This window comes from Peromyscus maniculatus, chromosome 2, assembly GCF_049852395.1.
Source record: "Peromyscus maniculatus bairdii isolate BWxNUB_F1_BW_parent chromosome 2, HU_Pman_BW_mat_3.1, whole genome shotgun sequence".
Lineage (NCBI taxonomy): Eukaryota > Metazoa > Chordata > Mammalia > Rodentia > Cricetidae > Peromyscus > Peromyscus maniculatus.
Genome location: NC_134853.1, coordinates 26738051 through 26758648, shown reverse-complemented (window position 1 = coordinate 26758648; position 20598 = coordinate 26738051). Strand labels below are relative to the sequence as shown.

General features: G+C 39.4%; 2 protein-coding genes across 2 annotated transcripts in view; one reads left to right on the top strand and one right to left on the bottom strand.

Moving 5' to 3' along the window:
* Positions 1-4992: 4992 nt before the first annotated feature.
* Positions 4993-6860, bottom strand: LOC121827154 (uncharacterized). Its single transcript, XM_076563497.1, has 3 exons — positions 6798-6860; positions 5544-6234; positions 4993-5429 (listed from the first exon to the last, which is right to left on the bottom strand). Exons 1-3 carry the CDS (start codon positions 6858-6860, stop codon positions 5272-5274), a joined length of 912 nt encoding a protein of 303 aa, XP_076419612.1. The 3' UTR covers positions 4993-5271.
* C2H8orf88 (chromosome 2 C8orf88 homolog) overlaps positions 5880-20598 on the top strand; it is a 26147-nt gene continuing 11428 nt past the window's right edge. Inside the window, exons 1-4 of the mRNA XM_076563869.1 lie at positions 5880-6020; positions 11583-11681; positions 15864-15937; positions 19901-19976. Of these exons, the coding sequence (XP_076419984.1) occupies positions 11603-11681; positions 15864-15937; positions 19901-19976 (229 nt within the window). The 5' untranslated portion in view covers positions 5880-6020; positions 11583-11602. The remainder of the gene's footprint in view (positions 6021-11582; positions 11682-15863; positions 15938-19900; positions 19977-20598) is intronic.

Sequence of the window (20598 nt, the reverse complement as noted above, 5' to 3'; positions counted from 1 at the left end):
GATAGTTCTATATAACATAAAGCTATATATTCAACATGGGTGAGTACTGGTGGATACACCTCAGACTATGCTTCATTAAGAAGGAATTTTTCGTCATTGTGCATTCAAAGACCTTTTACTCTTGTTGTTTTCAGCCCCACATTTAGCTATGCGACCCTGTGTGGGTTCCAGCCTGTAGCTTCAGCATCTGGGCTCTAGACTCACAGTTCTTTGCTTCTGTTGGAACATTAGTCCTGTTCCCTTCCATTCTAGATATCTTTCCCTTTATAGCCGATTCCTGTGCCTCCTCAGAGGAACCACACAACTTGATTTCTATATTCAACAGGGTGCCCACGTCAATAGTTAGTTTTGCCAACTGTTCATGTCTCATTCTCATACCATCTACATTCTATCAGGTTTTTAAATCTCAGCCACATGCACTTTTCTTTCTTCATGAACACTACTGTCTGTGCAAAGCTCTCTAATATCTTACCTGGGTGACTGTAAAAACGTCTACCTCTCTTACCTTGTGTCCTTCCTACCATTTTCCCAATTTCTTTCCCATATTGCCACTTTCCAAATTATCACAATGAACCTAAAATCTTTTAATGCCTTTTGGTATCCTTATAAAAGAATAAGAGATCCTTCATCTACAAAGCAGTCACTTGTATTTATGCTTCTGTGGGATTGAATTGCTGTTATTTGTATTGATTAATGTTTCATTTATAAATATGTGTGTAACATATAAATATATATTTAATCATTAAATATTTGTATTGATTTGTTTCATTTATATGTGTGTAACATAAATATTTAATCATTAAATAATACATACCATTAATATTATATACTAATATATCACATAATAATGAAATAATATGTATCTCTTGGTGTTTGTCTTGTCATTGCAAGGAGTATAGCTTTCCAATGGATAAAACGTTTCATGTTGGAAAAGTCTCCTTAGGCCCACTTGCCCTATGAGCCCTTCCCTGGGCCTTTTATTCCTCTGACCCTCCAACAGTGTCTTTCTTTGTAACACGTTGTTTCCATGTGAACACTTCCACTACATATGCCAACCTCTACTTTGTTAGTCCATGGACACTATTGACACATTACTAATGACTACCATTTCTCTTCTTGTTAAATGTGCTTCAGCAACCCTAGTCTTTCCCCCATCTCAGTTTGTATTCTTAATTTCTAGCATTTAATATGTGTCCGCCATCAAAACTTTCTTCCTAAGTTGATGGATTCAAATATTTAGCACACTGATGCAATTCTACCCCTGTATCTGTGCAGGTTCTGTGCTCTGTCCCAGATTCCTTGTGGATGTCTGAAACTGTGAATAGTGCTGAACCCTATCTATACACTATGTTCTTCTTATAAATACATACCTATGACGATATTAATACACAGTAAGAGATTACTACTAACAGCTATTCAGAAAACAGAATGGAGGAACATGCTATTATAAAAATTCCAGAATCATTGCTCTTGGGCTTTGGGAACATTATTGGTAAAATAATACTCACTTGAATATAAAGGCAACTGTCTTATCAATCTAGCCACTGAGATAGCTATGAAATAATTAAAGGGCATGTAATATATACCAAATTAATACAATGGACAGAGGAATGAATGATTCAGCAGTGCAAGAATCCATCAAATTACTGAGAACATACAATTTAAACCTTATAAATTATTTCTGGAATAGTCTGATTAATATATTTTATATCCTTTTTAAATTTAATTTGTTCATTAAAATTTTTTAGTACTATGTATTTTGAGCATATTCTTTCCTCTCCCCCAAGTCCTCCCCAACTCTCCATCCATCTAAGTTCATATTCTTTTTGTCTCTTCAAAAAATATTCTAGCCAAAACCCAACCAAGCTAAACAACACAAGCAAAAAACAAAACAAAACCACCCCCCCAAAAAAACTCAAAAAACCCAGAAACCAAAACAGTGCACCCTGGAATGTCCAGTGTCACCCCACTGCGAAGAAAACAGATTTTCCCTCTCCCAGCAACTATTGACTGTAAATAGCTTCTTGGTGGAAAGGATGACAGATACCAGAAAAATTATTTCAGAAAATATTTAATTATCTTCCACAATGCTTTATATTTTAAAATTTATATATGCATATATATATTACTCTATCATTTGCAACACTATTTTGGTAATACATTGTTTAATATGAACAAAATTGATATCTCTTCAAACATTTTTTAAATTATTGAAATTTTATTTCAGTTTCACAGTTTGTTAACTATAATATCAATTTTTAGTACTGCTAAATTCGGTGAAACCTGTCACGAGTTTTGTGAGCTCTGAGATTTCAGGGCAATGCAATTCTATGGTTATGTTTGAGACAGACTCTCACCGTGCAGCCCCATTTGGGCTCAAACTCAGGGTCATCTTGTTTCAGCCTCCTAAATGTTCAGGTTATAGGTCTCTGTCTCCTTACCTGGCTCATTCCAGTTCAGGGCCAATAACAAACCTTACTCATTTAGTTGGAGCCATTTGTTTGTTGTCAAGGTTTCATGGTGGATATTTTGAATTTTAGACTATAGTTATCTCTCATGCCACAGCAATAAGGATTTTTTAAAAAGGGTCAACACCATTGCATGGCTCATTTTCATCAATTATGAAAATAATTCAGGAGTCTCTTAATAGCATTTAAAAATTAATCTTCTCAATAAATTAATGATCCTAGTTTTACATGAAAATATCTTGCAATTAACATTTTTGTCACAAAAATTTCTATGGATTTCATGTAATATAATTAAAAATTTTATTGTAAGATGCATATAAAGTTATACATTGTTTAATGTATTTATGAAAAAATATTTTGAATAAATGGATGAAAATTGAATACTCTATCTACAGTTTTCTACATGGGGGTTGGAGGATATGTTGTCTGTACTGCCCATAACTTCTAGTGCTACGTTGTAAGCCACATTTTTATCAGGATAAATCCATTACCTGACCTGAACTTTAACCTTTGATGCCAAGTGAGATACTGTCAGTGGATGGTAAAGAGTGTTCCTCAAACCTATTTCTACACCAAGATAACTAGCAATGCATTGATTGTACATAGACGTTTGAACCAGCTATTTTCTTTGTGGGCCATCAACCAGCTCCCGAATCATGACACAGAGACTTAATATTAGTTATGGATGCTTGGTTTTGTCTTAGCTCTTATTTCCTGCTAGCTTTTATAAATTAACCTGTTTCTTTTCATCCACCTTTTGCCTTGGGGATTTTTACCTTTCTGTCTTTATAGCTTACTTTCCTGCTGAGTCTATGTCTGTCTGTCTGGCAGCTGCCTGGCTGGCCCCTGGCATCTCCCCCTCTTTCTTCCTTGTTTTCTCCTCTCTTCTTCCTCTTGTTTTCTTGAGCCAAGATTTGTCCTCCTACTTATTCTCTCTGACCGCCAGCTCCACCTATCCTTTCTCTGCAATTCAGCTTTTTATTAGACCAATCAGGTGCCTTAGGCAGACAAAGTGAAACAGCCACACATCTTTTCATAATTAAACAAAAGCAGTATAAACAAATGTAACACACCGTTACACAGTTAAAGATTCCACAGCATAAGCAAAAGTAACACACCTCTAGTTAATTCCACAACAGAAGTGTTATAGACTTTCATATCTTTTAAAGTGGTAAGCCATATATCACATTCCAGATCAAGATCTTTGTTTCCGAGAGCTTTAAAATAAAATTCAATTCCCTTAAAACCATGCACAAAACACTGATTTTTGGCTTTTCCCATTCTCTAAACTTGTCAACATTATCGTTTTGTTTTCTGTAGTCCAATTATACCAGCCTTACCTCAGTTTCTAGAATATGGCAAATAACAATTTTCTCCCCAGGCTGTTCTACCTAAAACCCCTTGCTTGTTCTCTACTGACACTCAAGCCTAGATGACCATCCTTCAGTACCCCACTCCTGTCAAACATTGACTTGCCCCCCAAGTCTCATTTCCTTTGGAAGTTGTTTTACCTTTTGAGGTTTTTCCCCCTAAATGCTTCCTTCTGAAATGTGCAAGTTTTTCTTAAACATATTTTCCTAATTCTCCAATTTATAATGCCCATGAAGTATGTGTGTATGCATACAGTATACATTTTCTGCAGCTTTTGATATTACAAACTAAACTTCCCATTATAATCTCACATGTAAGTCTCAAACTCTTCCTTTCCCAGGCCTACTTCTTGTATTCCATACATACATATATATTCCACCACCATTGACTCAGTTCATCCTCTATCAGATATCCAAGACACCCTAGTGTCTCAGTCCCCTCTGAGACTGGCAATAACTTCACTGCTCTCTTAAGATCTCCCTTCTCCCATACTTAATGCAGGTGTCTCGTTTCTTTTTTCTTGCAGTGTTGGTAAATTTCTTCAAATGACTTGTGTTGCTGTGTCTGCCTCTTCCCAGAACATCTACCCTCCACAACACTGTTAGAATGGTCTTTAAATAATCAATTTTGATCATGTCATTTTTCTGTCACTTAAAGATAGACCATTAAATAAAGCCTCAAAGTCTGGTTTAATGTTTCATTTTCCTCTTCATCCACCTCTGCTTACTCTGCGCTAAAAAACATTTTCCTCTCTCTTTGTACTTTCTCTCACGTTTCTTCCAGGTAACTGACAACACGGAAGCATTACCTTCTCAGAAAACTTTGACCTGGGCCTAAGCGTCAGCTTTGGCATGTTTCTACTGGACTCCCAACCTAAGTGTTGTGTTCCAGTACCAGACCCACAGAACGCTTTGTGTAAAGCCCTGTGAGGGCTGTTCTCTCTCTCTCTCTCTCTCTCTCTCTCTCTCTCTCTCTCTCTCTCTCTCTCTCTCTCTCTCTCTCTCTCTCTCTCTCTCTCACACACACACACACACACACACACACACACACACTCAGACACACGTCCTTCAGCACAGGCCTATGGACACGCTGAGATGGCAGTGAAAAAAGTTGATGAGAACGGAAAGGTGGAAAAGAATGGATTTGGACTGAGTTTCGTTAACTAATTTTGATCTTTTCAGGGCTGTAATCTGCTGAGTGGGATGTTGTCAACTCTATTGGATCTGGAGTCATCCAGGCAACAAACCTCACGATAGGTCTGTGAGGGAGTCTCCAGACTGGGTTCAGGTGAGAAAAGGAGCATTATAAATGGGTAGGGCTTGCAGGACTGCCTGAATGGGGCGAAGTGAGCTGCTTTTGACTATGGATTGGCTGTGACCAGCTGCTTCACGCTCTTGCCGCACCTTCTTCACCGGTGGGACAGTCTATAGCCTCACACTGTGAGCCCACACAGATCCTCTTCTTTAGTTTGTGCCAGTGCTCTTTCGGTCACAAGAACCAGAAAACACGGTGAAAATATGTATTCCTGCTGGATGGGCACCATTTCTCCACCACCCTCCTTGTCGACAGCTGGAACCCAGAGGACATACCCTTTACACAGAAAGAAAGAAAAAAAGGATTCGGGCGCCTGCTCCAGAGCTTGGGTCACAGACGCGGCACCCACCCCCCGGACCCCGCGTCCCTCCCTGGGTTGGCCCCCCTCACAGAGGCGGCTTTGCTCACAGAGGCGGCCTCCCTCACAGAGGCGGCCGGGGCCCCACCCTCGGGCTCCACGCAGCGCAGACGGCCCTGCCGGACGGTCCCGCGACGGTGGGGCTGAGGACTTGGGTGCCCGAGGCGGTCCAGGCGGGCGCGCCCCGTCCAGGGCAAGCTCGCCCGCCCCGCCGGTCCGCACCTGCCCGAGGAGGAGGAGGTCGCCGCTCGCCCGCCCCGCCTGCGCGCGCCGCCCCCGGCGCGGCCCCGGACGCGCGCGCCGCCGGTTTAACGGTCCTGGCCCCGGGGCCCCGCCCGCCCGGGCCCGCGCCCGCGCCCCGCCCCCTGCCCGCTGCCGCGGCGCCCCAGGCCGCGAGCCCAGCCGACTCGCGGCGGGAGCCGTTCCCCGACGGCAGCCGGGCGCTCGGCCGCCGTGTCTGGGCTGAGCGCCGCGACGCCGCGCCGGAAACCCTCCCGGGTCTTGAGGCGGTAGGTGAGGGGAGGCCGCCCGCAGAGCCCGGGCTCCGGGTGGGCTGCGGGCACCGCGGAGGAGCGGGCACGGGGAGCGGAGGCCGCGACAGCCCCGGAGCCTCGGTGCTCGCCCGCCCGCCCGCCCGCAGGTGCCCGCTGGAGAGAAGGTCCGGGCTGCTCGGCACACACCTGTTGCCTGGACATCCTGGCTCAGCGATTCGTTAAACTGTGTCTTTTATTGACAGACACTAAAACAGACAAAACCAAAATCCCAAACATAAAACAAACAGCAACAAAAAACTCTTTTGTCGCCCACCCCCCTGGGTTTTTTTAGAGAAAGTGCGGAAAAATAAGATGCTACGTGTAGCTGTTGGATAGTTTTTGATTTTTTAAAAACCAAATAGTCCAGTTAGATGTATGGGATATAAAATTCTTTGAACTACCTAGTAATAGATTCTGTCTCCCGTTCCTGTTTGTTTTCTTACTTTTCATTTATTATTTTTTATCAGGACTGGTTGTCTTAACAAGCAGCGTTTGGTTTTAAGAGATACTCTGTAGTGTAGAATTTTGAAGTAGGAAATTGAATTTAAATCTTAACGAGTTTTCACATGAGATATATACGGAAGGTAAATAAAAGTGATCTTGTTTTTAAATTATACTAAAACTCCACCTCACACATCCTAGTGTAGCGCTTTCCCGCTGAGATACATCCTTATCCTCAAGACGCCCAGAATTTAAAGGGGAGGTTTTAATTTAGGGCTCAGTGTGTCTAGCCGTGGCTGGTCTCTGATTCACTCTGAAGCCAAGGATGAGTTTGAATTCCTGATCCCAAGTGCTGGGATTATAGGGGTGAGCCATCATACCAGGTTTTTTGCAGTGCTGGGGATCAATCAAATCAAGTGCTTCATACGTGATAGGCGAGTACTTTACCACCCGAGCCACACACCCAGCCCTATATATCTTAAACTCTGAATTATGATTAGTATGAGGAAAACATGTCGTAATGAAATAATTGAGGAAATGGAAAGTGTTAGCATATAGAGTTTATTCACCAGGGCTTTATACATGCATGTGCCGTCTCCTAGTTAATTTTTTCATCAATACATAAAATAATTGCATCTAACAGTGGAGTCATGTCTGAACAAATTAAGCAACTTTGGAGACTGATGAATTGGTTAACTCTGTGGACTGGGGTTTCTGAACCTCATGTTTCTCATCTGTAAGGTGGGACTAATCATTTCAACAGTTAATGTATAGTTCAATGTTGAAGTAACATAAGTAAGGTATTTAGGATGTAGTAATAGCTAAAGAAATGGTGTTTTAATTTAAAACATCTCTACTCTATACAGATTGCATCCAAATTTTTCAGTTTACGTGCTTATTCTACTCTATTTTAGAAAATTCTAGTTAATTTGTAATCTCAGAATTGGTGAGGACAGCTTCTGCAAAACAAGAAAGGACCTGAGGATGTAGTTAGTATTGGCACCTGCGGAATAATAGCCACAATGTGCTTCACTAATAGGGCTAGTAAGTCCACTGATTTCACTCCTAAGCAACTGGTCCTTCAAGAGGATACATTTTCCAAACTTGAAAGAAACTATTTAGCAATCATTCTGAGGAATATATTAATAGAAATGAATATTTTTGAGATATTATGCCAAATGAGGCATAATTAAAAATATCTTTTAAAAATATAATGAGGTCTAAGTCACAAACTGTACATTTGCATTCTAAAAGAGAACCTTCTTAGGGGCCTGCCCTTTGCTACTCAACGTTATCAGTGAGATTGTTTCTTTTGCAGCTACTGTCCTTTGTAAAAGTCGAGGAGATAAATGCATATTCTGGGTAGCGCTGGCAGCATCAAGGAAGCTGTTAAGCTCTAGGATGAAACAGGCATTAAACACTGAAGTTATTTTATACACCACCTTAGTAGTTCAGCTAAACTTCTGTTATTTTTAATTAATGGAAATTTGGATTGTGGTTCATGGAGTCCTCTCTTGATTAGCATCCGTAGCCCAGATGTGTGTGGTGGTTATCTTGTAAATACTTAACCCTCTAATTAATAAATGATGATAGCGTGATTTCTAAATCATCCTCTATCATGTCAGTGTGTCTGTGAAAACCGAGTTTGGTTTTAAAAGAAAACATACATTAAAAAGTATGTGTGCAACCATATTTTCTAATTTCCTGATTGATGTGAATTTATATATGGGAAGTCGTAGGTGTCTCTTTTCTACTGCCAACTGGAAGGTAGGTGGTACCAAAAGGGCTTTCATTTTCTGTTTAGTGTTTTGCAAGATCTGTAACTCCCAACTCTTGAAATTCCCCAGTTTGAATACTGTGGATTTCCCTTGCTCAGCAGCTGGAAGAGACTTCACAGTCTACAGCTCAGTTTCAGCTGAGCAATGGAAAACAAGGAACTGTGTGCCAAGGTCTTCTATTCTTTTGTGTTCTGATTCACTAGTTTTATGTGGGAAACAGGGAGGACAGTTGCTGTGTGGTATTACTAGAGTCCTCATCAGAACTGTTAGGATGACCATGAAGTGAAGAAATACGTATTATAGTTAATAATTCACATTAGACGGCTTTTGACCCTTATTTTAAATATTCCGTATAGGAAACAGTCAATATATATTTGAGGGTTTTTTCTTCCTGTTAGATCAGTGTTGTGTCATGAACAAATGCAGTATTGATTTGTTTGGAAGGCTAATTGCTGTGTTAAGACAGCACCAGTTCATATAAGAAAGCAAGACAGGCACTGATGGCTACTGGTTGGTTTTCCCCACACTTCAGGAAAAATTAACTCTGAGATGAGTTAGCATGACTAAGGAGTATACTTATTATTGTAATATTGGAATTATGTATGTCCAGACTTTTAAACAAGAGAGAGCATCTCTTAGGACAAAACAGTAATTAGTAATCATATCTTATGCTTGAGGAAATGTAAATATGGCTTCCAGATCATAATTAATTTTTGATGACCCGTTTAAAGTTAAGCAAGGTCTGTACACCAGAATTTAGGAAGCCATGTACTATGAAGATGTTTGGAGATTTTAGTATAATAAGAAAGGTTTTTTTGGTTTATTTACTAAAACTAATTATGTTGTAGATAATAGGATGAAAAGATAATTGAAATCCAGTTCCTGTGGCCTCAGCCAATTATTGGTATATTCAAATAAACATATATTTACATGCTATATTTTAGCAGAAAGAATAGACCAATGGAGAAGGAAGGTAAGGAAAGCAGAATTATTATTATTTTACTTTTTACTACTTATCAGAACATTGAAAGCTACTTTGCTTTAAGCTATGTGTTGAGACTCGAAGATATTCTGTGAGGAAATAGCAACACCTTGCTTTTGGTCCAGAAAGATTAATGGCTTTTGGTTGAAGAGCAGCAGGTAGAGTGAAGAGTCTAGAGACATAGTTGGATTTGCATCTACGGTGAAACAGAATAACATTCATTCTACAACTTAGTGAGTATCCACATTCACAGAGGAGTTGGCTCACATGAGATGCGTTCCTGAAAGGGAGAACTGGAGTTTAATAGTTGGTGAGGGACTGAGAGTGGAGGAGAGTAGAGAGGATTGATATGATCATATACATTGAATATGTGTATGAAATTCTCAAAAAATTTAAACATTGATTAATAGGTAGTTGCAATGTGTGTAATAAGTACGGGGTTGGAAGAGGTTACAGAAATGTTTTGTGAAATCATAAAAAGGCTTCTTATTGAGAATCTGAGCAGTTTAGCCTAAGTGTGGGAAGGATAGAAGATTGTCCCCCAGCATGGGCAAAGCCTAGCCATCACTTCCTAATCTGCTGACCTTGTGTGATTATATTCTCTGTCTATACCTGAATTATAAAATGAGAATGACACATTAACTTCTACTGAATTATGTAACAACAGCGTTCCTCAGTGATTTATGTAAGTTATACTATTTAGTATTTACATCAAGCTGAGGGAGTACGACGGTTATTATCTACTGTCATATAGGTAGGTGTTAGAGGCATGATATGAATCCAGGCATGCTTACATAAAAATCATTAATTTTGAGACCCAGCCAAGTAGCTCAGGATGGCTTTGGATTTAACTAGGTGACCCAATGTGGCCTCTAACTTGCCTCAGCTTTCTGAGTGGTAGGATTACAGGGTATACCACTCTTCCTGACTTCTATAAATGGTATAGAGTTATTTATAATAATATGTACGAAAGTGGTTTGTTATACATACCATGGATATAACCTGCTTCTATTATTATTAGTGCAGAAGATTTTTAACTGGTGGGCAATATATTTGTTTTGTTTTGGTAGTGTCAGGTAATCTAGATCCTTGTGCAAGGTAGGCAATATATCTATCTACCCTTAAGATATATTCCAAGATATTTTTAACTTTTTTATTTTTCACACAGGATGTTGTTAAGTTGTTTAGGGTGGCCTTGCAATTCTCCTGCCTTATTATCCAAGCAGTAGTGGTTACAGCCTTCAGGCATGTACCACTAGTCACATACTCATGTTTTTAAACTTTAGGTGTATACAAAAGGATCACAGTTCAAAAGATGACAATATTTATCTAGTTGCTCAAGGAACAGCCTGCTTTATCCATATTTTATATTTTTCAGAGGATATTGGGTGAATTAATGTTTCTTCATTAAGAAGAACCTATTTTCTACTTTTGTCTAGTACGGAAGAAAAAGTATACTATAATGTCCTCTAAATGTTATGTACTCTAAATGTTATAATGTAGACATATTCTTGGTGTCACAAGGTCACATGTGGGAATCATTTACGTCTATTTAAAAGGTGGTCAGAGAGATCAGTTAAGAACTTCTATGGCCAGACAGTGGTGGCGCATAGCTTTAATCCCAGCGCTCAGGAAGCAGAGGCAGTTTGAGGCCAGCCTGGTCTACAGAGAGAGTTCAAGGACTGCCAGGGCTGTGAAATTAAGAGAATAGATAAGAATACATGAGGAATCTTTGGCAGAAAAAAATGGGCAGGAATCAGAGTGACTAAAACCATCAAACTGAGGGTGTGTCTAGTAAAAGGGTGTTTAAGGGAGTTAATGATTAAAGACTTCAGGAGAAGAACATTTTTGATACCACAGCTCTTAACTCCATTTTAGAGATGTTTAATTGACATCCCAATGGTAATGTAGAAATGAAAATAACGGGCTAGAAAGGCTAAGGTATACATCACATTATTATTTTCATGTGTATGTGGATAGCTGTAAATATGAATATCAATGAGTTAGCTGATAGGACTAAAGCTAAATGTAATCATCCATAAATTTATAATTATAGAGTAGAAGAGGAATCAGTTAAAGTAATTAGAAGAGGCAGCCAAAGACATAGGAAACAATACAAGATAATAGAGTCACATAAATTGAAGGAGGAAGTCCCTTAAAGAGGGATAGTGTAACTGTGGTGAAGACTGTATGGAGGTTGAATATTTTAAATGAGTTTCATGTGTGTTTCCACTTTAATGTTTTCAAATCAGTATTGTTGTTTACATATATGGAAAGGGTATAAATGGTCTTTATTATTTTGCCTAAAAGATAAAAATGTGTTTTTCCCTATTAAAGTATGGAACCTCAAGGTCTTTATGACAATGGAAACCAAAAAATTGATTGGCAAACCGCTTCAACCAGCAAGACCTGTTCGTCATCTCTCTTCTTCTCCAGGTGAGTAATGGAGTATTTAATTCTTTAAGTATTAATTTATTAACCATTAATTAGTATTTAGAAGGTTAAATCATTTATAAGTAATTATTTGAGGTGGATTTAAAAAGAAGTAATAAAAATTAATGATTCCTTCTGTTGGAAGAGTTTACAAATGCTATCTAATGGTAAAGAGATTATTAGTATCTGCTGACCCTGAGTCTTCCACATCAGTCAGGGAAGGGAAAATAAGCCCTTACTTGGAAGTAGCTGACTTTGTTTGTTTGTTTATTTTAATGTCTTATTGCATAGTTAACTGGTGTCTGGTCAAAGAAACACCCTCCATATAAATTATTTGTACCTTGTGATTATTGCCAGTGCATAGTAGTCATGTTGTATAATGTCTTTTAAAAACATGGAAAATAAAATGACCATTTTTGTAGCAAACAATGCTTAGAGGCTAACATTACATTGTGCATGTAATGCCAATAGGAGTTGGGGACATGCTTGAGCTGTTCAGAAGTTAAACAACAATAACAATGTAAGTAAGCCAGGACTCATGGCTGAGACCTGTAAACTACCTGAGACATTAAGGAAATAAGATTGCAAACTCCAGGCTTATTTGGGCCACAGAGACAATTCAGGTCTGATTGGACAGCTTAGTAATGACCTATTTCAAAATAAAACCAAGGGGGCTGGCAAAATGGTGCAGTGGATAAAGGTGCTTTCCCCCAAGCCTGAAGACCCAACTTTGATCCCTGGGACCAATATGGTAGAAGGGAGAAGTGACTCCTGCAAGTTGTCCTCTGTCCTATACGTGTGTACTATGGCATGGGCATGTGCACACGCACACGCACGCACACACAGAATAAATAAATGCATTTACTAAAGAATGCAAATCTGGCTAGAGATATAACTAATTCATAGAGCCTGGAACATGCGAGGTCCTAGGTTCAATCCCTGGTAACCCATCTCCCAATCTTAAATGTTTTTCTTCCTGTTCACGAAAGTGTTCTTGGGCACAATCTTGAAATATGTGATTCCTTGCTGCTAGAATGGTTTCGGTGGTCTAAATTAAGTGGCACACATATAAACTACTTCAAAATTTCTTTAGTCTAGTTTGTCCCACTGATTTAATGGATTGCTTAATAAAGGAAAAATATATTCCCTTTATTTCTATAAAAATGAAGCAGGAAATGTAGACATGTAACCAAACTGCTCCCATCCTTGGTTCCTCCAAGAAAATGGTCAGTGCGTAGTCATGCTCCCTTTCAAGAGAGTTGTGCATTAACACAGACAGGTAACTTACTGGATCTTCCAGGTCAATAGCATTGGCGTGTGGATCCCATGTCCTCTGAATTGTAAGCTCCTGAGTAGAGTCAGATTTCCAATTTATCATAGAGTGAATAGCAGATGTTCCTTCCTGTGATCATCTTTTAAAAAATTATTAGTTAATTTATTTTACATCCTGACTGCAGTTTTCCTTCCTTCCTCTCCTCCCAGCCTTACCCCCAAATGCATTCCTCTTCTGTTTCTGTTCAGAAAAGGGCAGGCCTCCCATAGGTATCAATGAAGCATGGCATATCAAGTTGGAGTAAGACTAAGCACCTCCCCTTGTATTCAGGCTGGGCAAGGCAACCAGAATGAGGAGTAGGTTCCCAAGAGCCAGCCAAAGCATTAGGGACAGTCCCTGTTCCCATTGTTAGGGAGTCCCATGAGTACACCAAGCTATACAACTGTCACATGTATGTAGAAGGTTTAGGCCAGTCCCATGCAGGCTCCCTGGTTGTTGGTTCAGACTCTGAGTTCCAATGAGCCCAGTTAGTTGATTCTGTGGGTTTTCTTGTGATGTCCTTGACCACTCTGGCTCGTTCAATTCTTCCTTCCTTCCTTCCTTCCTTCCTTCCTTCCTTCCTTCCTTCCTTCCTTCCTTCCTTCCTTCCTCCCTCCCTCCCTCCCTCCCTCCCTCCCTCCCTCCCTTCCTTCCTTCCTTCCTTCCTTCCTTCCTTCCGCAGGATTCCCTGAGCTTGGCCTATTGGGGGGTCTCTGCATCTGTTTCCATCAGTTACTAGATAAAGGCTCTCTGATGATCATTAGGGTAGTCACCAATCTGATCACAGAAGACGGCCAGTTCAGGCTACATATCCACTATTGCTAGGAGTCTTAGCTGGGGTCATCCTTGTAGATTCGTGGGAGTTTCCCTTGCATCAAATTTCTACCTGACCCCACGATGCCCCCCCATCAAGACATCTCTTTTAGTTCTCTTCCCCTCCATCCACCTACCAACCAGATCCCTCAGTTCCCATCCCCACCCACTCCCAGTCCACCCAGGAGATCTCTTTTGTTTCCCCTTACCAGGGAGATCCATGTGTTCCCTCTTGGGTCCTCCTTGTCACCTAGCCTCTCTGGGTCTGTGGATTATAGCATGTTTATCCTTTACTTTATAGCTAATATCTACTTATGAGTGAGTACATGTTTGTCTTTCTGGGTTTGGGTTACCTCACTCAGCATGATTTTTTTCTAGTTCCATCCGTTTGCCTTTAAATTTACTAATGTCATTGTTTTTAACAGCTGAGTAATACTCTATTGTACATATTTTTTTAATACATTCTTCGGTTGAGGAGCATCTAGCTTATTTCTAGGTTCTGTCTATTACAAATAAAGCTGATATAAACATAGTTGAGCAAGTATCCTTGTAGTATGATTGAGCATCATTTAGATATGTGCCCAAGAGTGGTATAGCTGGGTCTTGAGGTAGATTGATTCCTAATTTTCTAAGAAACTGCCATATTGATTTCCAAAGTGGGTGTTGAAGTTTGCACTCCCACCAGCAGTGAAGGAATGTTTCTCTTGTTCCACATCCTCTTCAGCATAAGCTGTCATCAGTGTTTTTTGATCTTAGCCATTCTGACAGGTGTAAGATGGAATCTCAGAGTCATTTTGATTTGCATTTCCCTGATGGCTAAGGATTTTGAACATGTTTCTCTGCCATTTGATATTCTTCTGCCATTTGAGAATTCTCTGTTTAGATCTGTGCCCCATTTTTAACTGGATTATTTGGTTTGTTGATATGTAGTTTCTTGAGTTCTTTATATATTTTGGAGATCATCCCTCTGTCCTATGTGGGGTTGATCTTTTCCCATTCTGTAGGCTGCTGTTTTGTCCTATTGACAGTGTCCTTTGCCTTACAGAAGCTTCTCAGTTTCATGAGGTGCCATTTATTAACTGTTGATCTTAGTACCTGTCCTACTGGTGTTCTATTCAGGACGTTTTCTCCAATGCATTCAATGCATTCAAGGCTCTTCCCCACTTTCTCTTCCATCAGGTTCAGCGTAACTGGGTTTATGTTGAGGTCTTTGATACACTTGGTCTTGAATTTTATGCAGAATGATAAATAATGATCTATTTGCATTCTTCTACATGCCAACATCCAATTATCTGTTGTAATCAATATCCACCATTTGTTGAAGATGCTTTATCTTTTTCCATTGTATAATTTTGGCTTCTTTTTCAAAAATCGGATGTCCATAGGTGTGTGGATTTACATCCAGGTCTTTGATTCGATTCCATTGATCTTGTCCCTGTGATCAGCTTTTGTCAGCACTCTTCCCTATCTCGATTTTGAAGGTCCAGATTCTCACTGACCTCTTTCCTCTAAGGCTGTGACATAGAGGAATGGGAAGGAATGCGAGGTGACCCTGATCTGTAATTGAAGTATAATACATTTACGATACAATAAACTAGAGGCTTGTTAGATAGAAAGCTAAACTAAAAAAAAATCAATCTTGAGCTTTCACAACATATTTGCACACTTTGCACAGCTCAGGTCCTCAGAAGAATTTTCTTTTCCCTCAAATGCAGATTAAATTACTTCGTTTGTGAAACCTTCCTGGTACCCTCAACCAACTAGGGCACCCCTGTGATTTCTCTAAAGCTCACAGTAAGAGTATAGTTTACTGTGTATGAAATTATATGGTAACCATTACTTATGAGCTTGTTTTTAGACTGTGAAGATGTCTCATGCTTGTTACCTTTCTCCTAACAAGCTATGACATCACAGGGTGGAATAAATATATGTTGGATAATGAACCATCGTAAGCATTTTGTAACAATGCCAAAGATGTCACAAACGTGTGCTTTTTAGACTATGGTATATCATTGATTGAACATGTGAATGTTTAAAATAGTCTTTCCCTCTTCTTACAGGACCAGTATTCCCTTTTAACTTTCAGAATGAATATCCATGTAACACTCAGTGCTTACAAAGTGGAGTTGGCCGAGTAAGTCTTAGAGATTATAACAGATTGAGCTGGAGTAGCTCAGTGGCATAGTTCATGCTTATCCAGGGACTGTGTGTGTGTGTGTGTGTGTGTGTGTGTGTGTGTGTGTGTGTGTTTGTGTAATATATGTACACACATGATAGACTATAAAATGACATTGCTAAATGGCTGTATGCCAGATCTTATGTTAAGAGTATTGTTCTCTTTTTTAAAAAAAAGTTAAGATATATATCATACATATATTAATGATTGCATGCCACCCATATACTTCTCACTTAGCATTTTAAAATGTAATATTTTTCCTATATTTGTTTAAAAAATTAAAAACAAAAGCCTGACAATTCAAAACTCACTGTATATTTTTCTAAATTTAATTCCCTTTTCTTGTTACCCTCTCCAGAGCTGGATGGAAACATCCTGGATGTTATTTTTTCCATGAATATATTTTGAATTTTTGCCATAATAGAATTATTTTAACTACTTTATTTTTTTTTAATTTTCTTTCACATCAATGTTTGTGTTGAAAAATTAAATTCATGAAGTGATACTTAGTGAAGCTTTCCTTCTGGCCTATGGCCCTTCCTGGTGGTCCATTTCCTAGTAACCTAAGTAGATATCCTGATGCAGATACATCCAGAATTAAGCTGTGGGTACCCAAGAGTTGACAACTGGAATGCTAGGCAACTGTCTAACAAACAGAGCAGCTCCTGCTGCTGATGGAGAAAAACACTTCAGCTTACACGAACAGACCCCATTGTGAGTCCGTTTTCTTTTGATGGGTAGTTGTTTCAATTTCATACCAATGTAACAATGACTCTCCAGTGCATTTTTCACTTTTTCAAGTTTGAAAGGTTCTCTGTGATAAAACAATAAACAAACAAAACCAGGAAGAGAATTGCTGTGTTAAGCAATGTTTTCACAGGTGCAGGCCTTTACACCTTTAATCCCAGCAGGGAGACAGAGGCAGGTGGATCTCTTGAGTTCCAGGCCAGCCTGGTTGACAGAGCAAGTTCCATGACAGCCAGGGCTACAAAGAGAAACCCTGTCTGGAAAATCAAACTAACAAACAAACAAATAATAAAACAGAAAACAATGTTCTCACCTTTAGCTCTGTTAGCTACTCAGATTATGCAGTGAGGTAAATTTTCTATGTAGGACATGGAACTCTGTCACCTAACCAAAGTCCTTATCTTGTTATTATCAGACATAACATTTTTTTCTTGCTAAGTGGTTGCAAATTCTTGTGTTGCTTTTAATTTTTATCTCTGTGGCCTGAGAATTGGAGTATCTTTTCATGAGTTTAGTTTGACTCAAATAGTTTTTGTATGTGCAAAGAGAATTGCCAACTCACATCATTGCCCATTTTTTTCTTGTTAACTTCTTTCTTTATATTCATTTGAAATATATTTTGGGTTTTGATATTGTTCTTATATACACAGAAAATATTTGAAGAACATGGTCTATGAGAAAGTTGTTTCATATTTGGGAATTTGTGAGTTCCTGAAAAGAGATGTCATGTTTTTCTTTGTATTTCCAATTCAAACCAAAGTGCTGCTATTTCATGGGTACCCATGTTCCTTAAGTAACTACGTTCATTAGGGTGATTGCTAACTAACTAGCATCTTTGTAAGAATTAGAAGAAAACCAATAATATTATTGAAAAATTACAAGATGGTTATATTTTGTTCCTATTCATTAAAAGTCAACATCAGTATGACGAAGGGCACTCCTTTAGGTACACACCTCATAGCTGTGCATACTAGCACCAGTCTTCAAAGCCCACTTCAGCCAACTCTGGCCTGGCATTTGGCTTGTCACTGAACTCATCTGGTCTTTACTTTGACTGTAAACATGATAATCTTGCTTACCTTTGTATGATTATGACATGTCACAGAATATATAATCACTTTGTAAAACTTTTAGTAAGTATTCTTTTTACAAGTGTGAAATATTTTAGATAATAGTTATTTTAATGTGGATAAGCATGAAAAAGTATAATTTTACCTTTGATGTTAGGCCTTGCTTTGAAGTGGCTGTTTCAGAGTTTAATGATCATCCACTAAAATGTCAGATGTGAAAAAGAATTTTTTACGCATGTTTATTTGTGCAAAGTGTGTGCATGTGTTATAACTCACTGAGTGTAGTTATTGTTACTTGCATGTGTGTGGGTGTGGGTTGCTTAGTGGGTCATGAGCACCTCACCAGTGGCTGAGCCTCTAAAGGAGAATAACCCCCTCTCTTCCAGCTACCATTAAAGCTAACAGTCTCCATCTGGTCCTGGAGCTCATGTGCCCCTCTGCCCCCATGCGAGAATGCTGAAGGGCTCAATTGTGTGCAGGTCTTGTGCAGATGGCCATAGCTTCCCTGAGTTCATGTGTACAATGCCATGCCACATCCAGCAGCAAGCATCTCACAGCATCTTTATATCTTATATTGTTTTCGCTCCCATCTTGGGGATATTCCCCACGTCTTGAGGGGTGGGAGAGATACTGGTGTTCCACTTAGGGATGAGAAGTCAACGTTCACTTTGGCCAGTTATGAATCTTTGAATTAACTATTCCCCATCCTATCAGAATGTGGTTAGTTAACTGCAGAACATGCATGCCACTGTTTCACTACTATTCACATCTCAACACTGGCAAGTCAGTATTACATAGCACATGGGGATGGTTATCTGTAGTTGGAGTTTGCTCCAGTCCTGCCTGGCCCACGGTCAGGACAAATCTCTCTCACTGGCCAGTCCCGCATAGACCCAACTGAGTAAATGCACAGAGACTTATATTGCTTACAAGCTGTATGGCCATGGCAGGCTTCTTGTTATCTAGTTCTTCTATCTTAAATTAACCCATATCTATTAGTCTATAAGTTGCCACATGGCTCGTGGCTTACTGGTACCTTACATCTCACTTTTCATGGTGGCAGCTGGCAGTGTCTCTCTGTCTCAGCCTTCCACTTTCCAGAATTCTCCTCTCTCTTTGTCCCACCTATACTTCCTGCCTGGCTACTGGCCAATCAGTGTTTTATTTATTAACTAATCAGAGCAACACATTTAACATACAGAACATCCCACAGCAGTTACCACTGTATCATCAGGATGAAAGCTACACGTCTGTGACCAAGGATGAGAGTATTAGTAGTTAGGAGTGTAGGCATGAAGATTTGGAAAGGCTTAGACATGTCCATTTAGCAAAGCAGCAGCAGTAAATTATCCCCGTAGAGTATATTACCTCACAAGCCATAGGCTTTTGACTAGGTTTGCAGCACCACGCATGAATTCCCTTCTGTGAAATGGTCCTGAAATCTTAACAGAATGTGGTTAGTTAACCTTGTAACATGCGTGCCACTGTTTCACTGCTGGTCATAGCTTGACTGGTAAGTCACTATTATATAGCATACAGGGTTTATTAATGCATAAGATAATTGATAATTTGCTCCACAGTAGCCTGCAAAGCATCTTTTGGCACTATAAAAGCTAGCCATAGGGGAGGAAGTTTTCAGGTCAGTTATAGTTTGATGCCTTTGTGTCCTACAACCAAATGTGTGGTTTCAGAATCAGAGTCTTACCATCTAGTTGTGTTGGGTAACCAAGGACAATGGCAATAACTATATTGTTTTTGGGAATTCTGCCCGCCCCCGGCCCCCCCCCCCCCCCCCGCTCCATGCAGCAGCTCATAGTTGAGCTGAGATTGACTTGGAATACTGTCTCCCTCTGTACCAGGCTGACCTTGAATTCACAACCCTCCCACCTCTGCCTCCTGAGTGCTGGAGCTGTAAGTGTGCAGCAGAATAACAGCTTTCTGTTGTTCACTTGAAAAAGCAAAGTTATAGCTGGAGTTTATTAGTTAGCTCCAAGTATTCTGTGATTAATATTTTAGGCCTTACAAAATGCCTCTGGGTGGTAAAAAGAAATGTTATATAAACGCTTCAGTCCCAAGTTTAAAATTATGTTTTCTTACTCAACAGTGTAAGACGAATGGAATGCAAGCCTTTTCTCAAGGTCTTAATGAGCAACAGCAACACCAGTCTCCAGTTAAAAAAGGTACACTTTTGCTAAAATTCTCAACTTTAATCACAGAGTATCCTCAGTATTCATATGAGGTTAACTCTCTTTGTTATTTTCCTACCTATCTATACATAAGAATTTTATTATATTTTAGGTTGATTTGTTTGTATTCATAATTACATTAGTTTTTCTGCTCTCAAAGAGACATCAGAATAACAGTTACTTCAATGAGATGGAAGGTTATATCTTTTATCAAAATTTTCATTAGGTGGTTTGTTTGACTGACTTGTAGTATACATACATATGCACATATATACATATTCTCTTTCCCTCCCTCTCTTTCCCTGTTCTCCCTTTTCCTGCCCCTCTTCACTTTCAGTGGTTAACCCCATCAGGTACCAGATACCTGATTTCCAAGTGTTTTCCCCTGTGCTGGAACACATTGTCTCAGTTCCTTCTTTCAGTGCTCAGCATTTTAATTAGATGACTCCTGACTTGGAGTGTTTCTCTTTTGGTGCTGTGTTTTAGGATTAGATAGAAAAAAAAAAAAAGACTGTCAGCTCTTATGAATATTTACCCTTGGTTCCTTCAGGGTTTGATACTTTTATAACTTTGGGGCTTTTGATCCACTTTGAATTAATTTATGTATCTATTGTGA